Source organism: Vulpes vulpes, chromosome 7, assembly GCF_048418805.1.
Source record: "Vulpes vulpes isolate BD-2025 chromosome 7, VulVul3, whole genome shotgun sequence".
NCBI classification, from domain to species: Eukaryota; Metazoa; Chordata; class Mammalia; order Carnivora; family Canidae; genus Vulpes; species Vulpes vulpes.
The window spans coordinates 24,120,048-24,141,871 of NC_132786.1; the positions used below are offsets into that span (position 1 = coordinate 24,120,048).

A 21,824-nucleotide genomic window follows, 5' to 3' on the forward strand; every position below is an offset into this window, starting at 1 on the left:
AGAAAAGATTGTGTGGCATATTTGCAAATAGCCACATTTAAGAGGCTGTGTTAATTTTAACTGGTTCTATGTGAGTCTTATGAAATTAACAAGTAAGTAACAGTTGGTTTTACAAAAATTATAGCACAGAAAATAGAAAAGATTCGTTGTTGAGTATTGAGTTTTCAAAATCACTTATGGTAGCTACACCCATAGCAGATAGGCTTCCTGGGTGCAAGTTAGATATCTTACATTTGCTGAGTTCACTGACTAGTCATTGTGTCCAGGAGAATGGGGAGTTCTGGACACCCTGGCATATCCCTGACTTTTTTTTCCCCCTAACTCTACTGAGGCATAGTTAGCAAATAAAATTTAAAGATATTTAAAGGGTGCACCATAATGATTTGACATATGTTAGCATTATGAAAGTATCTGTCCTGTCTCCGATCCCTCACATATTATGTACCTGAGCTTTTACTGGGTATAATAGAGCTATATGATTACCTTTCCTACAAAAATTTCGTAGGGAAGGGGAATATCCAGAAGGAAAGGATGCTGGAGACACAGAGGCAAAAGGTAAAGAAACAGAGATCCTTGTGTACCTCATGATTAATATTTCTCATGTTTTTTTTTTTAGTGTGGATTACTGGTTTTTGCAAATGAATGGTTTTATTTCAGATTTATTTTATTTTTTTAAAGATTTATTTATTTATTTGATATAGAGAGAGAGAGTACAGTGGGCAGAATGGCAGGTTGAAGGAGAGGGAGAAGCAGGCTCGCTGCTGAGCAGGGAGCCTGATGTGGGGTTTGATCCCAGGACCCCAGGATCATGACCTGAGCCAAAGGCAGATGTCCAACCAATGGAGCCACCCAGGCACCCCTTATTTCAGATTTAGATGAGTTTTAAGTGTACTTTGTTTTAGTAGTAAATTTAGTGATTTAGCTTACTGATGTACTATTTTAAGATGGAAAATCTAAGAAAATATAAATCTATGTTACAATATAAAACCTCATTTAGAAGATTTACTTTTTATCATATTTTAATTATTACCACTTAAGGAAATTTGGAATGTTATATAATATAAACAAGAAGTTTTTTTTATGGATTGAGAATGATCTGTATGTTTTGCTATTTCAGATATGGATGTATCAGAACTTAATTAAACACAGCTCTCTGTTTGTCCAGCAGTTGGATGGATCTGAGAGACTTACGTGTTTATTTCAAATAAAGAGGTTGATGAGCCTCTGTTGCAGGTAAGTCAGCAGCTTATCAAAGGTGTGGAAAGTCTTGAGGAGCTCTTTAAACTTCTCACACTGTTTGTGATCTTTGATTTTTCTTATCTGTTCTCCCTCTGTGATTGTGCATTTTTCATCTCTACAAACCCAGTGCCTGCATGCTATTTGGCACATAACAAGTTCTCCATATGAAGTGTGCGAGACAAATGTGATTATTGTCTGGTCTATCCTCGAGTCATGCCTGTTTTCAGAGACATCTAGTACTAGAACAGAGTGGCTCAAACACTTAACCATAGCAAATGAAAGTTGTTTGCAGGAGCTTGGGATAACATTTGCTATCCAGTAAGTATGTGAATACTTTTTGTTTGTTTGTTTTTTACAGGTTATTGCAAAACTGTAATGATGACAGTTTGAATGTTGCACTTCCAATGAGGATGCTTGAGGTGTTTTCATCTGAGAATACTTATTTGCCTGTTTTACAAGACGCTAGCTATGTGGTGTCCATAATTGAACAGATTTTGCACTACATGATTCAAAATGGTAGGTGGCAGGTGGGATCGGGGCTGTGCTTAGGTAGGATGTTGTGTTGGGCTTGAACACTTGGTCTGAACACCAAGAGTGACTGTAACAGGGCACTGTTAAGGGAAGCACCTGCTGGAGGCGCTGGTGCCAATATTGGTCTTCAGCCCTCCGCACCCCAAATGTCTTTACATTTTCCTTATGCTTGAAAATGAAGCAAATGAGTGTATGCTTCCAGAAACTCTTCTGGTTATGCATCTCTACAGCAGCCAGTCCTCCCATGGCTGGGCAGCCAGCTGGGTCCTGAGTTGGTAGGTGTGGTGGTGCCCCAAGTATGAGGGAGATCACCAGGATGGCCTTAGTAGAAAGTCAGTCTTCACATCAGTTCAGTAGAGGAGAGCAAGATATTTAGTCTGAATTTTTTTACTGCCTGGCTGTTAATGCTTTTATGCATGGACGCTCTTCTGATAATGATTCTGATTTTATAAAGTATAATAACCTAGATCTGAAATTCCTCTGAGGACACATTTGTGGCACTGTTCTGGAGAAAGACTATGAAATACATATGATATCTAAAACTTTTATGATGAATTAAGCAGTGTAAGACAAAAATTTTAAAATCTGACTTCCAGTGTTCTCACAGGTAAATAGTCAAACATTCCAGGGCTTGGACTTCAGAAGTATTAGCATTTAAAAAATATGTATGTTATTGGTCATAAGAGGAGCAGTATAATTTATATCCACTATAGATATTTCTAGAAGGCAGGAGTCACTGGTGAAAGTGAAAAATAAGTTTCCTTTTGTTTTCCAGAAGTGATGGACTAATCTAGACTAAACCTCACTAATTTAATCCTCAGTACTAAAACTGTAAAAATTAAATTCGTATACATCGCAACTTTAGCATTTGGCTTAGGTTTAAAATAAAAAAAGAAACCTTTGTTGAAAAATGAGGGAGTCAACTAAAATAGGATTTGATCTTTTAAAAAACAAAGGTATGGTAATTAGAAATCATTCCTTGAATCAATGCATTATTGTGTATACTGATTTAAAGCTAAGCAATCCGTGAGTTTTTTTTCTTGTTTTCTAAAAGCATGAAGAACATAACTCAGAAATGCATTATTTTGAAATGTGTCTATAAGTAGAAAAGTATGTCACAGTCTTGCAGTGAAAGTGCTGCTTTTGGCACCTTCTGTGGTGACCTGCAGAGTTATATCAGTTTCAAGTGTGCTGTCAGTATGTTTAAATCCATGAGTTCAACATATTTTTTAAAAACCAAAAACTAGGGATCCCTGGGTGGCGCAGTGGTTTGGCGCCTGCCTTTGGCCCAGGGCGCGATCCTGGAGATCCGGGATCGAATCCTACGTCGGGCTTCCAGTGCATGGAGCCTGCTTCTCCCTCTGCCTGTGTCTCTGCCTCTCTCTCTCTCTGTGTGACTATCATAAATAAAAGAAAAAAATTAAAAAAATAAAAAACAAATAAAAAATAAAAACCAAAAACTAAATATTAGAGGATGCTGAAGAGTCAAATGAAAACCATCACAGTATATGGGCCTTACTTGGATCCTGATTCAGGCAAACTAGTTAAATAAAATTTATAGCAAGAGAGAGTTGGAGACTTGAACACTGACTAGATGCTTGTGATAGCAAGAAATTAACAATTTATTTTAGCTGTCATTAATGGTATTTTTAAGAAAAAGTCCTTTGATGACACAATGAAATAATTATGTCTTAGATTTGCTTTCCGGCTTATGGAGGAGTGGGTGATGGGTACATGGAATTTATAGACCATTTCAGGGTACTTATGTATTTAACTTTTCCTTAATAAAACAGTAGAAGGGGTGCCTGGTTGGCTCAGTCTGTGGAGCATGTGATCTTGATCTCAGAGTCATGAGTTCAAGCCCCTCATTGGCTGTAGAGATTACTTTAAAAAATTAGTAAATTGGGGGAAAAAAAGCCATTGTCTGTTTAGCTAGTAATTTTTTTTAAAAAAGAAAGTTGAAGAAAAATTAATTTGGACCTATGGAGATTTATAAAAAGCATATAAAAATTGACATTTTTTCCCTCATTATGATTAAGATACCAAATTCTAAATATGTGTTTTTCCTTTCTTTTAGGGTATTATAGATCTCTCTATTTGTTAATTAACAGCAAGCTTCCATCAAGTATTGAGTATTCTGATTTATCTCGAGTTCCTATAGCAAACATTTTGCTAGAGAATGTTCTGAAACCATTGCACTTTACTTACAACTCCTGTCCAGAAGGTGCAAGGTGAGAATGGGATAATTTACCAATTGTGTAAATTCACAAGGTCTCTATCTAACAAAAACTTTTACATGGATGCTATTTTACATATAGAGTTAAGTCAAATTTTTACTTTATTAATGTGACTCAGTTTAAAGAAAAAGTTTACTATTTGTTTGGCCTGTACCCTAATATAAATGTATAATTCTAATAACCTGGTTATTTTCCTGTTCTAGTAGCTATTGAGGGATATAAAAACATGGCAGAATTTTCTCAATAGGGAAGGCCCCAAATCAGTTAGTTTCAGGGCAATTTAGTTGATATTGAATGCTGACCTTCAATTAATTTGGAAAATAATATTTTGAAAGTTAATTTAAAAAAAAAAGAAAGTTAATTTTAATCAGTGATTTAATGAACAATATGTTTTGATAAAAACTTGCATTTTTCTTTTTCAGGCAGCAAGTTTTTAGCGCCTTCACTGAGGAGTTTTTGGCAGCACCTTTTACAGATCAGATTTTTCATTTCATCATTCCAGCCTTAGCGGATGCACACACTGTTTTCCCTTACGAGCCCTTCCTGAGCGCGCTGTTGTTACTGGAGAGCAGACGCTCCGGGACGAGCAGCAGGACAAGCAGCAGGGCACCGTGGCTCTTCTTCTTTGTCTTAACTGTTGGCGAGCAGTATCTAGGTATGAGATCCAACATGTGTTTTCCCTCACTTCCCATGTACACAGTATTAGCACATAGAAATCAAGAGAAGGGAATCCGGTGACAGTTGTATGTTGTCAAGGCTGCTTCTGCTGGGGAGTGCGGTTGCGGGGGGGGTGGTTCTTGGAAGAGTGCTCAAGGTCTCAGCAGTTTCCCCAGGGAAGGTTTCTAGGCACATAAAAAAATCCGATTCAGGGGTGTCTGTCAAGCTCCATTGGTGGAGCATGCAGCTCTTGATCTCAGGGTTGTGAGTTCGAGCCCCACCTTGCATGTAGAGATTACTTTAAAAAAAAAAAAAAGGCCTGATTCAGATTCATGTTACAAGGCCACACAGATTAGAAAGAATTTTGAAGTTGAATAGGAGAATTCCTGTGAGCACAGGGATGTTATCCCCATTTGTGCTGAACTTCTAATATGCACCTATCCTAGAATTATTGCATCTTTCTCTGATGTAGTTTAATACATACATCTATACATGAATTATTAGAATTTTGATAATAAGTTCTGGTTGGAGATGTCTCTGAATATAAGAAAAATGATACCTGAGTTTTCCAGTTTCTGTTTAATCATTTTTAATGAAATGTTACAACTGACTGTTTTACAAAGGGACCCTCTCTGAGGAAGGACTGCTGGTGTATTTAAGAGTACTCCAGACCTTTCTTTCTCAGCTACCAGTTTCACCGGCCAGCACGAGCTGTCAGGATTCAGCCAGTGACTCGGAAGATGAGGGTGAAGAGGCAGACAAGCAGCCAAGCACTCCTGTAAGCTCCTGTGGGCCTGGGGGTCAGAGAACAGATTACACTGCACGCCACTCCATCTAAGTAATACATTAAAGGCTTCAGACTGCACATGGAGTCCCTTCCCTCTACTGCCACCCTGCCCTTCCAGAGGTGACCATCCTGGCCACTGGGGACTGGGGATGCTCTTCTACCCAGGATGTACCTTCTCTTGCCCGTCCATACAATTATATGTGGGGATACATAGTCGTGTGGTTGTTTTATTCAGAGTAGGCCATGCTGTATATTAATCTAATTATTACTTGGGAAGTTTTCCACGAAGGGCCCTTACTATGTGCCAAGCACTGTTGTATTTTTATTTTATTTTATTTATTTTATTTTATTTTATTTTATTTTATTTTATTTTATTTTATTTATCTTAATTTTTTTTAAAGATTTTATTTATCCATTCATGATAGACATAGAGAGAGAGAGAGGCAGAGATACAGGCAGAGGGAGAAGCAGGCTCCACGCAGGGAGCCTGATATGGGACTCGATCCTGGGACTCCAGGATCGCACCCCAGGCCAAAGGCAGGCACTAAACCACTGAGCCACCCAGGGATCCCCGCACTATTGTATTTTTAAGAATTTATAGCAGGGGATCCCTGAGTGGCGCAGCGGTTTGGCGCCTGCCTTTGGCCCAGGGCGTGATCCTGGAGACCCGGGATCGAATCCCACATCAGGCTCCCGGTGCATGGAGCCTGCTGCTCCCTCCGCCTGTGTCTCTGCCTCTCTCTCTCTCTCTGTGACTATCATAAATAAATAAAAAATTAAAAAAAAAAAAATTAAAAAAAAAAAAGAATTTATAGCAGCTTTATTGAGATACACTTGACCTTGAAATTCACCCTTTTAAAGTGATGTTCAGTGGAGTGATTTCTCAGTATATTAACCTAACCATAGCCACCACCACTCTGGTAAAGCATTTTCATTGTCTACACAGAAACCCACACCCATCAGCAGCCACGCCCTCCCCCTTTTTACCCTAGCTTGTGAACACCAAGTAATGTCTCCTGTTAATTTTTGGCAGTTTTGTAGATGACAAAAGTTGTGATTTATTTGAAAATTAATTTTGAGTGCATTGTCACATATACTCTCTATGCCACCCCGCCTTTTCTCACCTCGCCTGGTTTGCTGTGTATTTTCAAGGAATAAAAAGTTTTGTATCATACACGCACAATGTGTGTGTCTTCAGTGATACCTCTTTTTCTTTTAATTACAGAACTGAAATAACTTGAGATATGGCTGTAATAAGTTTAAATATTTTGTTGTTGTTAGGAACCTACTCAAGAGGCTCAGGTTTTCCAAAGGACCAAAGGAAGTAAATCTTTAGGATCTTGTGAAGTGAAAGGATGTGTTAGTACTGCCTCTGATACAAATAGTTTGATTAGCAAAGTTTGTTTTAAAAAGTAACAATAAGAAGAAACAGATGAGTTGTTGCCCCTTACAGCTAGGGGAAGGGTTAATTGCAAAGGGGCAAAACTGAGTGTTTTGGTGGAAGCTGGAAATCTTCCATCTGTCAGAATTCAGAACTGCACACAAAAATGTGAATTTTTTATATGGCTAAAAAAAGAGAGATTCTATAGATGGAATGTAGAGAAAATTTTTGTTTTTAGAAGACACTTTTTTGGGCAGCCTGGGTGGCTCAGTGGTTTAGCACCGCCTTCAGCCTAGGGCCTGATTCTGGAGACCTGGGATCGAGTCCACGTCAGGCTCCCTGCATGGAGCCTGCTTCTCCCTCTGCCTGTGTGTGTCTCTCTCTCTCCTCTGTCTCTATGAATGAATAAATAAATAAATAAATAAATAAATAAATAAATAAATAAATAAATTCAAAAATATGTATTTTTTATTTTTATTTTTATTTTATTTTATTTTTTTTAAATTTTTTTATTTATTTATGATAGTCACAGAGAGAGAGAGAGAGAGAGAGAGGCAGAGACACAGACAGAGGGAGAAGCAGGCTCCATGCACCGGGAGCCCGATGTGGGATTCGATCCCAGGTCTCCAGGATCGCGCCCTGGGCCAAAGGCAGGCGCCAAACCGCTGCGCCACCCAGGGATCCCAAAAATATGTATTTTTTAAAGCCCATAAAACTATAGATGAATATATGGCTTAGAGCTTTTTTTTTTTTTTTTTTTTTTTTTGGATTTTATTCATTTATTCATGAGAGACACAGAGAGACAGGGGGGCAGAGACACAGGCAGAAGGAGAAGCAGGCTCCTCTCAGGTAACCCGATGCGGGACTTGATCCCTGAACTCCAGGATCACACCCTGTGCTGAAAGTAGAGCTCAACTGCTGAGCTATCTAGGTGGCTCTGGCTTAGAGCTTTTAAAGTTTCTGAATGAAAGACTTTGACATGTAAACCATTTCATGGGTTAGGCATCCCATAAAGTCATTAAAAATTTTTTTTGATGAACCGCAAAAAAAAAAAAAAGTATAGCTTGATTTTGTTACTTATATTTGTGAGAATTTTTACTATATTTTTCTTCCTTTATATACAAGGGTTTCAAGGTCTGTATTAATATATGATTTATTTCTCTTTTTCATTTTTTTTCTCTTCATGTTTCCTTTGCATTGTTTATCATCTCTCCCTTCCTGTCCACATTTGGGTTCAGAGCCAGGGACACAGGTATAGGCCAGGTACTCACAGATTTGACTCCAAATCTCTTCTAAATTTTTCTGTCAGATGTTTTGATGGTTGCTTGCATCCTGCCTTTTCTTTCCTATGATGATTATGTAGAGTCTAATTGATTAAATGAGATTTTTCCAGAGTCAAATTTCATATAAACTCTTAGGTTTCTATATCGGTTTAGTTCTGGTTTGTGTGTAATGTATTTTAAATAGATACAGTACAAAAATAGTACCAACAATACTCTTTTCCTAACTTCTTTTATTAGGTGCATCTTATTTACAGATTCAAGTTTGGCAGATAGAATTTATTACTTTTATCTAAAGCAATGTTTTATTTGGTAGATTATTATAAATTGCATAAATTATTACCATTTAAGTTTCCAAACAGTGTAGTCAGCAATACCCCGTGTTGTGTATATAGTCTTATATATATACATATATATATACTTGGACATATATGTATGTGAAGAAACTATGTATCTTTGACTTAATACCCCAAAGAAGTAAATGTATAGTGTCTCAGTTCAGGTTTTATTCAGTAAATCGGATCTTTAGAGAAATTAATATGTAAAATATATCTCATTTGATTTAAAAAATTAAGTTCTTTAATATGCTAATTTTGCTTTAACTATTATTTCCCAAATAATTTAAAATGGAAATTCTATTAGATGATAAATTCTCACACATGTATGCTTACTTAGTACAATGGTATCTAAAACTGAAATGAATTTTTCTTAAGATGTCAATACTGAAAATATTATCACAAAAATCAGGCAGAAACTGAGTATTTATAGTTCTGTTATGCTGGGTAAAATTGGTGCCTAACGTTGATAGTGACTGGATCTCTAGAGAATCTCGTATTACTTTAGTGGATGCATTTGGGGAGATACTGATTTGTCCATCATGATGTGGGTAACTTTTAGATAATGCCTATTTTGTATTTTCACTTGAAGTAAAATCAGATTTTCTGTGTGTAGCATAGAGGCTCATTTCTAAGAAAGTATCATCAACTTAGACAAGTGTATCTGGTGTGTTTTAGGAGGATGGTCGACTGTCAGTCCCATACATAACAGAGGAGTGTCTGAAGAAGTTGGACACAAAGCAGCAGACCAACACTCTGCTAAACCTGGTATGGAGGGACTCGGCCAGTGAGGAGGCTTTGACTCTAATGGCGTCGATTGGCCATACACTCATGGTGCAGCATCGGATGGTGGTGCCCAAAGTCAGGCAAGTGTCCTTGGGCGCTGTGCACGCATGGCGGTCTGTTACCCCCAGACCCTGGGCTTGGTTTCTGTCTTCATCTCTGATGGTTTTATCTGCTACTTTCTGGTAGAGTATGGTGTAGGATGTTCGTTCAACTCTTCAAGCATGTCCTGGAAAATGAAAATGTGTTTTTCTTTTCTAAATCAGCTGATAACTATTTGAATCCATCTTCCTAGCCAGTAATGTATTTTTCTTGAGTATCTTGGAAATGACAATGGAGTTTAGCCCTAACCCCCTTTTAAACATTGAACTCATGCCTGTGTTATATAGTACCAATATATCATACATCTTTTAGGCTTTCCCACAGCACTCTTTTTATCAGATCGCCCTCAGAACTTTAGCACTCTGAAATTTTTGTTTTTCAAAACTTTGAAATAAACTTTTGAAAGGGACAAAACAAAACAAATTAGAATGTGGCTAGTTTGTGCTGAGGTGAGGAAGTATGATCATAGTGTTGAACTATTTTTCTCTCTCTAATTTGAGTTATACTTTAGTAGTTTCTTGAGAATTTGACAAATATTTAACAGAGTCCACGCAAAGATTCGTAGTAGTTGTGGTAGGAACAAAGGGACTGATGTTATACAGGCAACCTGCTGAAAGGCGCTGCCTCTTAATACATAGGTCCCGATTTACGTTACCCTAAAGAATCCTTTTCTGTCTTTATAAAATGCTTTCCCATAATGTGAAAAGAGCGGTTTCTCTTGTTCAGGAAGGCATTCTTTGAAACGAACTGTATGCAGAGAACACATCACCCGCTGAAACTACCTTGTAAACACTAATGCAGCCAACTAATCAGGTGCTCTCTTAGCACCCTGGTGTTTATTACTGTCGGAGGAAGTAAGATGTCCGTGAAACTGTGATCCCTCGATTAGGTAATTAGCTCTCTGGAGGCTAATTGCATTAGGGCAGGATGTGAGATCTCAGGATCATAGCAGCTCATCTAGGACCCTTGCTTTTATTGTAGCACAAAGTCCATCGCTTTGGATAGTAATTACTGGATTTAAATGCATCACTGCCCTTGTCTGAGGTTCACTAGTGAACTGTTTCCAAAAGGTGTTTAATGGGTAAAGAAGCTTTATATGTAGCCTTGATTTTATGAGTACAACACCTATTTCCTCTAAGAAACTACTCTAGGAATTTTATTTATGGTTTAAATACATTAGGTTTTAAGTATTTAGAGTGTTTTCATAGCTCATGAAAGCAAGTAGGCTCCCTTTAACTGTGGTAGATTTTCACTGCTTTCAAGTTTGTTTGGATTTTTTTAAGGTATTTAAAAGATAATTAATAAATTCCAAGGCTGATGACCCCTGTCAGCACCTTTGGACCCATATAAATCCCTCTTACTTTCATGGTTGAGATTTGCCATTTTAATTTCTTCTTCACCTTTTTTTAAAGATTTATTTAGGGATGCATGGATGGCTCAGCGGTTGAGCGTCTACCTTTGGCTCAGGGCACGATCCCAGCGTTCCCAGATGGAGTCCCACATCCAGCTCCTGTGGGGAGCCTGCACTGCTTCTCCCTCTGTTTGTGTCTCTGCCTCTCTCTCTCTCTGTCTCTCATGAATAAATAAATAAAGTCTTAAAAAAAAAAGAAAAGATTATTTATTTGTTGCAGAGGGAGAGGGAGACAGAGAAACTCCAGCAGGCTCCATACTGAGTTCAGAACCCAACTCGGGGCTCAATCCCAGGATCCTGAGGTCATAACCTAGGCTGAAATCAAGAGTTGGGTGCTCAACCAACTGAGCCACGTAGGCAGCCCTGCAATTTTAATTTCAGGTTAACATTGATAATCAGGATGTATGAAGGAACATGGAGACTCCTTTTACACTGATATGGAAGGAAAGGAAGCTATGGTACAATATGAATAATACCTACTTTTGTGTCAGAATGGTAGAAAAGGTAGGAATGTATGTTTGTATTTGCATAAAAAAATCTTGGGTGCAGGCAGGCCAGGTGGCTCAGCGGTTTGGCACCGCCTTCGGATCAGGGTGTGATCCTGGGGACCCGGGATCAGGTCCCGCGTCGGGCTCCCTACATGGAGCCTGTGTCTCTCATGAATAAATAAATGAAACCTTAAAAAAAAAATCTTGGGTGCATACACAGGAAATTCTTAAAACTGATTATTTACATGTCTAGCTGTGCTGGGGAGGTCAAGGGTAGAGGAGAGTATGGACACTGTATTCTGTATTTTTTTAAAGATTTTTTTTAAAAGTTTATTTGAGAGAGAGAGCGTGAGGAGAGGCAGAAGGACAAGCAGACTCCCTGCTAAGCAGGGAGCCTGACATGGGGCTTGATCCCAGGATCCTGAGATCATGACCTGAGCTGAAGGCAGATGTTTAACTCACTGAGCCACCCAGGTGCCTATCAGTGTATGTTTTTTGATACAGTTTTGAGTTTCAGATCATGTGAATTACTTAAATTTTAGAATATTAAGTAATAAATGAGTTGCCAGTTCCTTTTATGAGATAAAATTTGTAAATCTTGCCATTGGATTTTGGACTTTGAATAAATATTTGGATGTAGAATTACTTTTTCCTAAGAAAACATATTCACTATTTTTAAGATGAATGTTACATGATTGTATTGTGAGAGGGAAAACAAAAAGGCAGTGTCCCAGTATCCAGAGAACTAAACCCAGAAAAGTGGGCACTTAAGTGGACACTTGAAGGTGGCCAGTGTCCAGTGCTCAGTGTTAACCCTGGCTAAATCCGAATCGGGAGATAGTAGGTTAGTATGTCATTGGATGGATTTGTGCTGTTCAGAAGTGTTACACATAGAGCTGAGGACTTTGCCTTTCTGTTCCCCCCTTCTTCTGGCCACACCTTACCTTGCTCTGCCAGGGACGGGGGGACCCCATAGGCCCCCCAAGAAGCCCCTAGCAAGCCTAGCCCTCCATGGCCAACCGCATGGCTGCTCTTCCTCTTCTCAAACCTCCTCCCCTGTTAGCTTTGCAGACACTGATATGAATTCCCCATTGCTCTTGGGCTTCTCATTTTCCTCTTTTTCCTCCAAGGGCTCTTCTTTGTGTTTCAGTATTTCCTGAGCTTCTTTGAATTCTTTTTCTCTTCAGTTTCTTTGTTTTTTCCTACTCTTGATTATCTGGGTGATAGAAGTGGTATCAACCACTTTCTGGAGCTCCAGACTCCTATTTAGCTGCATAACAGGGACCGTCCTCAGACCCCTTCTATATACTTCCTAAGAATGAGTTTAGCATCTTTTCCCCAAACCTGGAGGTCACGCTGGGGGAGCCACTAGCAAAATGTGGCTATGTCACTTTAAATTAATTACACTTAAATGAAAATACCAACCCAGTTCCTTGACCACACAGCTTTCCACATTTCAAGTGCATAGTGGTCATGTGTGGCTGGCCAGTGGCTACCATATTAGATAGTACAGCATAGACAATTTCCAGCATCACAGAAAGTTCTGTTGGACAGTTTAAGCTTAGATCCGTTCCTTTCTTGGTAATTCCGCACATGCATTCAGTCACTGTGATAGGTGAGGGCTACATTTTTATACTCTATTTTTGCCAAACTGAATTGTCAGAAATGTAACCCTATTACTTATTCCCTTGTTCAGACATCTGCCAGGGCATCTCCTTTGCTTTGAGGAAAAAATTCACATTCCTTAGTTTATTGATTTGTTCTGCATCCTTCACTGATCAAGTATTTGATTACCTCTCTGCCCCAAACGTGCTCATGCTGGCTTTCTGCCTCCCCTGTATCTCAGACCAGTACCCTTTTGCCTCTGCTACACTCTGTCCAAAATGCATCTTCCCTCCTTGTCTTTCTTGGCTCAGTTGTCTGTTAGATTCATGCTAAGGTTTTCATCTTTGGAGGCCTTCCTGAGTTATACACAGATTTCACCTGTAATTTCACTTTGCAGTGACATTTTCATTTTATGGCAGGCACTTCCTGTTAGTGCTGACGTCGGGAGGGGGTGTACACCTTAGGTGCTAGGTGGACTTGTTCTTGGTGCACGCCTCTTCTGTTCCATGGATTTCTAAAACCTTTGAAATGGAGATTTAAAAGGTAGTGTTTTAGGGATCACAAAGGTTGCTATTTTAATTTCCCTGTGGTTTCCTTTTAAATACATCAAATCACAAGGCCTCACAGATCAGTTTTATTGCAACATGTGCTTCGTTTTTCTACCAAAAACTAATAGAATGAGGTGGCTTAATTGTATTTTATGTTATTAATTGTGGTTTAGATAATTGTGTGCCTGGAAGGACGTGGCTGTTGTCCCATCTGTTTTCTGAGCACTATCGAGTAATGGACATTTTTAAAATTCTGGTTCACAAGTTCATGTCTGTAATCATTTGAGGTAGCATAATTATGCACATTTTCAGTGGAGAAAAACACAGATTAGTGTTTGTTTAATATTGCAGATTATCCTGGGTTCATATTTTTGTAAACAAATTTTTACAATTTTCTTTTGAAAATATTGAGACTAGGTACCTACAGAAAGAAATTTACTTTTTCCTGTGATTTCATGCTTGCCTTTTTTTTTTTTAAAGATCTATTTATTTATTTATGTATTCATTAGAGAGAGAGAGAGAGACAGGAGGAGGGAGAAGCAGGCTCCACTCCAGGAGCCCGACGTGGGACTCGATCCCGGAACTCCAGGATTGCTCCCTGGGCCAAAGGCAGGCGCCAAACCACTGAGCCACCCAGGGATCCCCCTTCACGCTTGCTTTTATTATCAATGTTATTTTCAGTATAATTAATATATTTGATTTGTTTTTGATTTGTGTTAGAATTTTCTATGATAGAGGCCAAATAAGATTTGTGAGCTTTTATTTTTTTTTAAAGATTTTTATTTATATATTGGAGAGAGAGAGGAGAAAAAGAGAGCATGAGGGGAGCAGAGGAAGAGTGAGAAGCAGACTCTCCACTGAGCAGAGAGCTCAATATGGGGCTCAATCGAGGACCCCCGAGATCATGACTTAAGCCAAAGGCACTTAACCAACTGAGCCACCCAGGCATCCCAGATTTGTGAGCTTTTATTTTTATTTTTTAAAGATTTTATTTATTTATTCATGAGAGTTAGAGAGAGAGGCAGAGACACAGGCAGAGGGAGAAGCAGGCTCCATGCAGGGAGCCCGACGTGGGACTCGATCCCCGGTCTCCAGGATCACGCCCTGGGCTGAAGGCGGCGCTAAACCTCTGAGCCACCTGGGCTGCCCGATTTGTGAGCTTTTAAATATTTTAATACATAATGATTTTATTATTAAATCTATTTTGAAGTCATATGTAGTTTATAAACTAATTGACAGACACATCAGATTAATCAAGTGGTCTTGATTTGGTCAAAGAAATAAGTGAGTTTTGAAACTTCTGAGAATTTTCTAAACATTTATGAGTGACAGCTGATTCATAGGAAGCACAGGTGACCTTGAGAAAAGCAGCCTGTGTTGATCTTCATACGTGTATTTTTTAAGAGTAGTGTTAAGAAATGGTAAGGAAAACATCCAATGTAACAAATGTTACTTTCCCATTTTAATGAAACTGTAGTATGGAAAAGTTCAGTTTACAGATCTGTTCATTTTTAAATTAAAGCAGTTGTCAGGAGGAAGGGAACTATGTAAACTGGTAGTGGTTTTAGTACTAAAACATTGACTTAGTGGAGCTGTGTGTCTGAAGCTTCTCTTCTGTTCGTGGTTTTCAGTTTGTGAAAAGAAATTCTTTGACAAATTGCCTTAAACTGAAATATGTCTCAAAAATTTTATAATAGTAAAGGAAATTTAGTGTATTTTTAATCTTGTATTATCTCAGAGGTGAAATGTTATATGTGTTTTTTAATGTTACTTTTGTCAAATAAAGTGATACAGCAGGAATACACAAAGTATTACATCTGCACTTTGGTCGGCTGGCTTGTTCTTTTTCTTTTACCTGGGACACCTTCGCATACAGAGGAAGTGTCTAAGAATGCCTTTCCTGCCTATGTGTGCACTGCTCTCCTCCTCTGTGTTCTCTTTAATGACTTAAGTAGTCCCTGCAGACAGCTGGCCTGAATTTATGACTCAGGTTGAAAAGGTTGCCCTTTACTAAGTAACTCATAGGGTTATCTCCGCTAAATAAAACTTAGTATATATAAAGAACATGTTACTTCTTTACTTTTTAGCAGTAAGGTTCCAAACTAAATAACCTTCAGTGATTTAGAAAAATGTTTAATAATTTATTTTATTTTTTATTGAGTGATGAATTTATGAAATACAGTTGTTTCAAAGGTAACCTGAGATACAACTTTTGAAATGTGTAGCTGTTAAAATGGTGTTTCAGAAATATATATATATTTCAATGTGGAAAGATGGTAATTATAATCTTACAGGGAAAACTATCAGAATGTACTGGGAGGACCCATTTCTGTTTACATGTGTCCACATAATATCTGGAGGATTTATCCCAGGGCATTAAGTCTGGTTATTTTGGGATGAAATGTTGCTAATGCTCTTAGGCCATATTGTCGTGTTGCTCCTAGAAGAGCAGGGGCAGCTGGGTGGCTCAGTCAGTGAAGCGTCTGCCTTTGGCTCAGGTCATGATCCCAGGGTTCTGGGATCGAGTCCCATGTTGGGCTCCCTGCTCCACAGGGAGCCTGCTTCTCCCTCTCTCTGCCTGCCACTCCCCCTGCTTATGTTCTCTCTGTCAAATAAATAAATTAAATCTTAGAAAAATAATAAATAAATAAAACAGAGTGGAGAGTATCAGTTAAAAAAAAGAAGAGCAAAGGAGACACACATTGAAAATATATAATTTCTCAGTTTTTTTAGATACTAAGTTTTAGTATTTATATGTAACATAATTTTAAGAAATCTTATTGCTGTCAGTAAAATTATACTAGATAATGTGATTTTTAGAAGAACTCAGTTTCTTGAGGGAAGAGAAGACAGACAAATACTACCTTCGAGAATTCTTTTGTGTTTTTCATAGCTTTCTTCTCTCTACGTCTTATATGTTGTTTCAGCATCCTTCATAGTACATAAAGGTCCGTAAAGGCAGGAAAATCAAATTTAGCACTCTCTGCGTGTTAGGTGTGTGGCCAGCATTTTCAGGGATGGTAGTACAGCTACCAGTACAGCTCTCATGTGCAACAGGGGGGTCCTTTTGTTTTTGGAAGTGGGAAGTTTAGGTGGGAATTTGCTTACACATTAATGACAGGGATTCAGCATGTTGGAAAACATGGTTTTTTAACATTTCTCTAACTACTTTTGAAACTCACCCAGTTGAGCTTTTTCTTATGACTGAGTGTTGTGTTGTTACCTCTTTGTCCCAGTACGCACCTGTGACAGATCTAACGCACTCCTAGAATCACCATATGTCTGAGTGGCAAACCCATCACGTCCTGATGAGCACAGATTGCTTGTGGCCTCTGTGGCATTGCAGAGCGGGTGGACCGAATGATCTGATATACTGTTTGTAGCTGAGGTTTCAGAATTCCAGGTCAACTTCACATACTCTTTCCGGCTCTCACTGGTTTGTAAATGACTGTGCTTTTATAGCCATTTGGAAATCTCAAAATGCACCACACTACAATGAGATTGGATTTTTTATTTATTTTTTTAAGATTTTTTGTTTTTATTTATTTATCAGAGAGAGAGAAAGAGAGAGGCAGAGACACAAGCAGAGGAGAAACGGGCTCCATGCCGGGAGCCTGACGTGGGACTCCATCCCGGGTCGCCAGGATCACACCCTGGGCTGAAGGTGGCGCTAAACCGCTAAGCTACCAGGGCTGCCCGAGATTGGATTCTTTAAAACCAGGACTCCTTAATTGCTATTGTGTACTCAGAAAATGCTAATACTGAAGAATGTATCTGATATTTTGGATTGAATGCAGGAAAATAATCAATTTTGAGATATTTGTGTTGAAAAATGACTCACTTGTCTAAACTGTTCACTTCTACAGTGGACATTTAAATTAATGCACTCCTTATAGAATTCAGTCTGTTAAAATACTATGTATTACATTTACTGTACGAGTTATAGTAACTATAATTAAATGCGTGGAGAACTGCAGATGCACACAGCATAGTGTTTTTGGTTGAGATCATCCAGTCATTGGTAATGGCCGTTTCTTACCAAGACAAGTGGAAGTGGTCTTGGGAGATCGTGGGGGCTGGTGGAGATAGAAGGAGGAAAGAGAGGAGCCCTCTGGGACTCAGGAGCCTGCTGCTTATTCTTGCTACAAGCTGGCTCTTATGTCTCTTCCACCATGAAAATCCAGCGATTTAATCCTGTTAGCTCCAGCATCCCAGGAAAAGTATATAAGACTAGGTGATTTGCAGATATTTAAAACATGGGGTTCTGGGGCACCTGGGTGGCCCAGTGGTTGAGCGTCTGCCTTTGGCTCAGGGCGTGACCCCAGGGTCCTGGGATCGAGTCACGCATTGGGCTCCCTGCATGGAGCCTGCTTCTCCCTCTGCCTGTGTCTCTGCCTTTCTCTCTGTGTATCTCATGAATAAATAAATAAATAATCTTTTAAAAATACAAAAAAAACCCAAAAAACATGGGGTTCTGCCCTCTTAGTATTTTTATCTGCACATTTTCATTCCAGGATCATTTCTAACACATCCTGTGATTGAACTGACAATGTTTGTATTCTCCAACTCTGTTCACCTAAACCACCTATGTTTTTGCTCTTTTACTTTATTGTTTCTTCTGAGATGATTCTAAAGCAAGGTGACAATCCTTTCTTAAAGCCACGTTTTCCTACTATCCTAAACCTTTTTAACTGTGATTTAGTCTCATAAGTTTGAATTTAATTTTTGACTCCTACACTTCTAAAAATATCTTATGTTGGTTTTTTTCTGATTATAACACTGTGATGAGAAAGTGTATCCTATTACAAAAATGCAGTATACCACAGAGTTAAATAGATTTCTCTTTTTTTAAAGATTTATTTATTTTATTAGAGAGAGAGAGTGTAGGGAGGAGGGGTAGAGAGAGTCTCAAGCAGATTACACACTGAGCATGGAACCCAATCTCACAACCCTGAGATCATGATCAAGCCAAAACCAGGAGTCGGGAGCTCAACCAACTGTGCCACTCAGGCACCCCTAGACTTCTGCACTTTATCCACAGTTTTTTTTAGTCTTTTTAATCAAATTGATTTATTTTTAAAAGATTTTATTTATTTGGGAGAGAGAGAAAGGGGAGGGGCAGAGGGAAAGGGAGAAGCAGTCTCCTCATTGAGCAGAGAGCCCAATGCAGAGCTGGATCTGGGGTCTCTGAGATCATGATCTGAGCCGAAGGCATGCCTAACTGACTAAGCCACCCAGGTGCCCCTAATCAAATTGATACTATACAGGAGGGTTTTTTTTTTTAAAAAAACCTTAAAAATATACTTTTAGATTTGAATTCTATTTGAGATGCTAGTTAGCATTAAAAAGCACATTTTTATGTGTTTGTTCAAGAATGGTGACTTAAAATTAGTATTTAAAACAATTTTAATTTATATTAGTAACATATAATATTAGAGCATACGATACATACTCGGAGGGTGAGCACACTCAGCTTGTCCTCTAAAACAGCCCATCTCTTCTTCTTGGGGTGCACCTCGTGGCCCCGGCTCAGGACCGGCTAGCTCTGGAACAGCACCCGTGGATCGATGCCTTCTGCAGCACTCGTGGTGTCAGTGTGTGTTGCCCTCAGCAAGAGCCTGGTGCGGGATGCATGCTGTTGGTGGGCTTAATGTAGATGTTTCTAAGTTGTACACTATCTTCATTTCATAGCTTTCTTTAATTTTGAAGAAATATGTTGAGTATCTGTTTATTCCCACTTATTTTCTCCCATTCCCTTCTTAGGCTTCTCTACAGTCTAGCCTTTAATGCCAGGTTTCTGAGACATCTTTGGTTTCTCATTTCTTCCATGACAACACGGATGATCACAGGGTATGTATCACATGAACCTATAAACTGAGTTTAAGTACGTGGAAAGTGATGATCAAGTTAAAAATATTGTAAGATCTACTTATTTTATGTAAGAAAAATTCTAGATGGTTGCAATTTTATAAAAAGAAATTAATGCCTAATTTTACAATTGTTTATCTGTATACATAAAGAGTATGGCTTTATCTGAGAGTCAGTTTGTTTTTAATATCCTAGTTGTTTTTTTAAAACCATGACTTTCATATAGTGAAAACAGTTGAAGCAAATTTAACACCAATACAGGCATTAAGACATATTAAATATTGTGGAAGTTGGATTTTGAAACTTTTTATTTATATAATTTGATTTTTCTCATATGAATCATTATGCAACTTGAGATCTGAAATCTTTAATAAGAATATTTTAATTGAATGTGTATTTAACAGAACATTTAATATTCAGATGTCCTTCGTGGTGAGCTGACCTAGCCTAGTGCCTCATTGAATCTTTCCTCTGTCAGGAGTCCAAGCCAACTCCTCTCTGCTGTAGTAGGAAAAGATGAGTGTGTGACTCGGAACCAGAGACTAAACTTCCAAAATGCAACTAACTCTGCTAGTGATTACAGTGGTCTGCAGCCTGTCCAACGAAGGAAAGATACATCTCAGTTTTAGGGCAAGAGTTTGGAAGGGACTGTCTTCCTGTCTTCCCCACCCCACCCCCTATGCCTTGGCATATGACAGGTTTATTTAGCACAAAAGATCAGGGATTGCTGGAACAGGAAATTATCACTAGCCTCACACTGTTTGAGCTTAGCAACAGAGACCCTGCCATAGCTCTGCCTGATGATTGCCTATTTATTTATGGCATTTGTCTCTTGGTAAGGAAATGGAGTCATAGTGTGTGAAAGAAAAATGACATATTACTAATTATATTAAACTATCAGTATTACTTTATGAGTATATAAAGTTATACAAAATTTTTAAAACTCATTATTTCTTAAAAGCCAGTTTGAGTATTTTGGTTTCATTTTACTTGTTTTAATTAAAATAAAGTCCCTCAAGAAACATATGATGGGATATATATATATTAGTACTGTATTAACACGCTGTAAGTTTCTTGAGTTTACTATTAGAATAACATTTAAGTTGGAATGCCTGATTTTTCTGAAACTGGTGTTGAGTTAATTGGGAAATAGTTTCATAATGAGACTTACACTGGGACTTACAAGTTCTAGCGAGTGTAACGGTCATCTCCGAAGCATGTTAAAATGTGCATTTCCTTGTTTTTGTTTTTGTTTTTTTTTTTTGCTTTTTTTTTTTTTTTTTTTGCTTTTTTTTTTTTGCATTTCCTTGTTAACACCTGAGACCTGACAGTGGCCTGGATTTAACAGTCCAGGGCTCTGTGACCTCATAGACTCCTGGGTGGTTGAGGTGCAGCTGAAGTTGCAAGAACACACGGACAGCTGGTTTGTCTTTGTTGTTAGACATACCTTTCTTTACCAGAGGCTCACATGAGGGGCTTTGCTGAGTCACAGCTTAGGCTTTCATTCTTCTGATCCCAAAGCTGGTGTGGAGGACTTATCTGCTTATAATCAAAATTCTGTGCAGACTGTTTTGATTATAAATTACCCGTTTCTTGTCACACTGACACCAGTAGTAAGTAGTACTCCTAAAATTCTTTTTTGGCAAGAAAGCATTCAGGAGCAACTTCTGTAGAAGAGAAGTGCTCATTGAAGGGGAAGTGGTGCCACAGACCCAGCATGGGGGCACTCACGTAGAGGGTGAGTCCAGAGGTGCAGAGCTATCTGCACTCTCAAGGATGCTCACGTACCAGCCAACTCTCCAAGCTCTGAATCAATGTCTTTTCCATTATAGTAAATTAGGGATTTTTATTTGCACATAAGACTTTGAGATTGACCTGTTTTCAGAGGAATATTTGAGTCAATGTTTATGGCATAAAGTGGCCAGCAGAGAATCAAGAAACATGCTTCATTTACATCTCTGCTGGAGGAGACCACAGGCACACATCTGACCCTCCTTGTCAGTCACATTTTCTGTCATTAAGATAAAAATGATTAATTCTTTTTGTTTACCTTATGGGGGTTAAACAAAAAATAAGCTGATGTTGAATAATTACCCCCATCTTGTTTTAGGGAATCCCATTGTGAGCATGTTGCACATACTGTCATATATGTGCGTAACTGATGGTGATGGTTAAGTGCCAGGATGGGTGACAGCTGGGGGCTGGCGTGTCCCTGTTCGAGGTTCAGGATTACCTTCTCCACCTTGGCAGCCAGTAACAGCCTGTACCGTGTCCCCCTGAATAACATTTACTCATCACTGTCCTCTATTGTTTGTGTAGTTCTGCAAGGGAACCAGGAAATACAAAAAATTTTTACTAATATCAGTGACACGTAGGACATTAAGCTTTTTTTCTTCTCTATGTCAACAAAATTTTGTGTTGTAAATGACCCAGTACTAGGCTGGTGGTGAGTAACTCAGGAAGGTGAGGAAGGCTCCCACCCTCTCAACACTTGCCAGTTCAAGGGGAGCCCACATGCCTCTTTTATCCTTACATAAAGGGCCTTTTTCTGTCATCCTGACTTTGGCCGTGA

At 38.7% G+C, this 21,824-nt stretch overlaps 1 protein-coding gene across 2 annotated transcripts in view; it reads left to right on the forward strand.

Annotated features, from left to right (window-relative positions):
* UBE3C (ubiquitin protein ligase E3C) overlaps positions 1-21,824 on the forward strand; it is a 127,575-nt gene that overhangs the window by 35,954 nt on the left and 69,797 nt on the right. Inside the window, exons 5-11 of one of the 2 annotated variants that reach the window (XM_072763262.1) lie at positions 1,118-1,233; positions 1,598-1,755; positions 3,848-4,001; positions 4,430-4,662; positions 5,288-5,442; positions 9,126-9,313; positions 19,148-19,234. In XM_072763262.1, coding sequence (XP_072619363.1) covers positions 1,118-1,233; positions 1,598-1,755; positions 3,848-4,001; positions 4,430-4,662; positions 5,288-5,442; positions 9,126-9,313; positions 19,148-19,234 — 1,091 coding nt within the window. The remainder of the gene's footprint in view (positions 1-1,117; positions 1,234-1,597; positions 1,756-3,847; positions 4,002-4,429; positions 4,663-5,287; positions 5,443-9,125; positions 9,314-19,147; positions 19,235-21,824) is intronic. The other variant, XM_072763263.1, reaches the window with a different exon arrangement.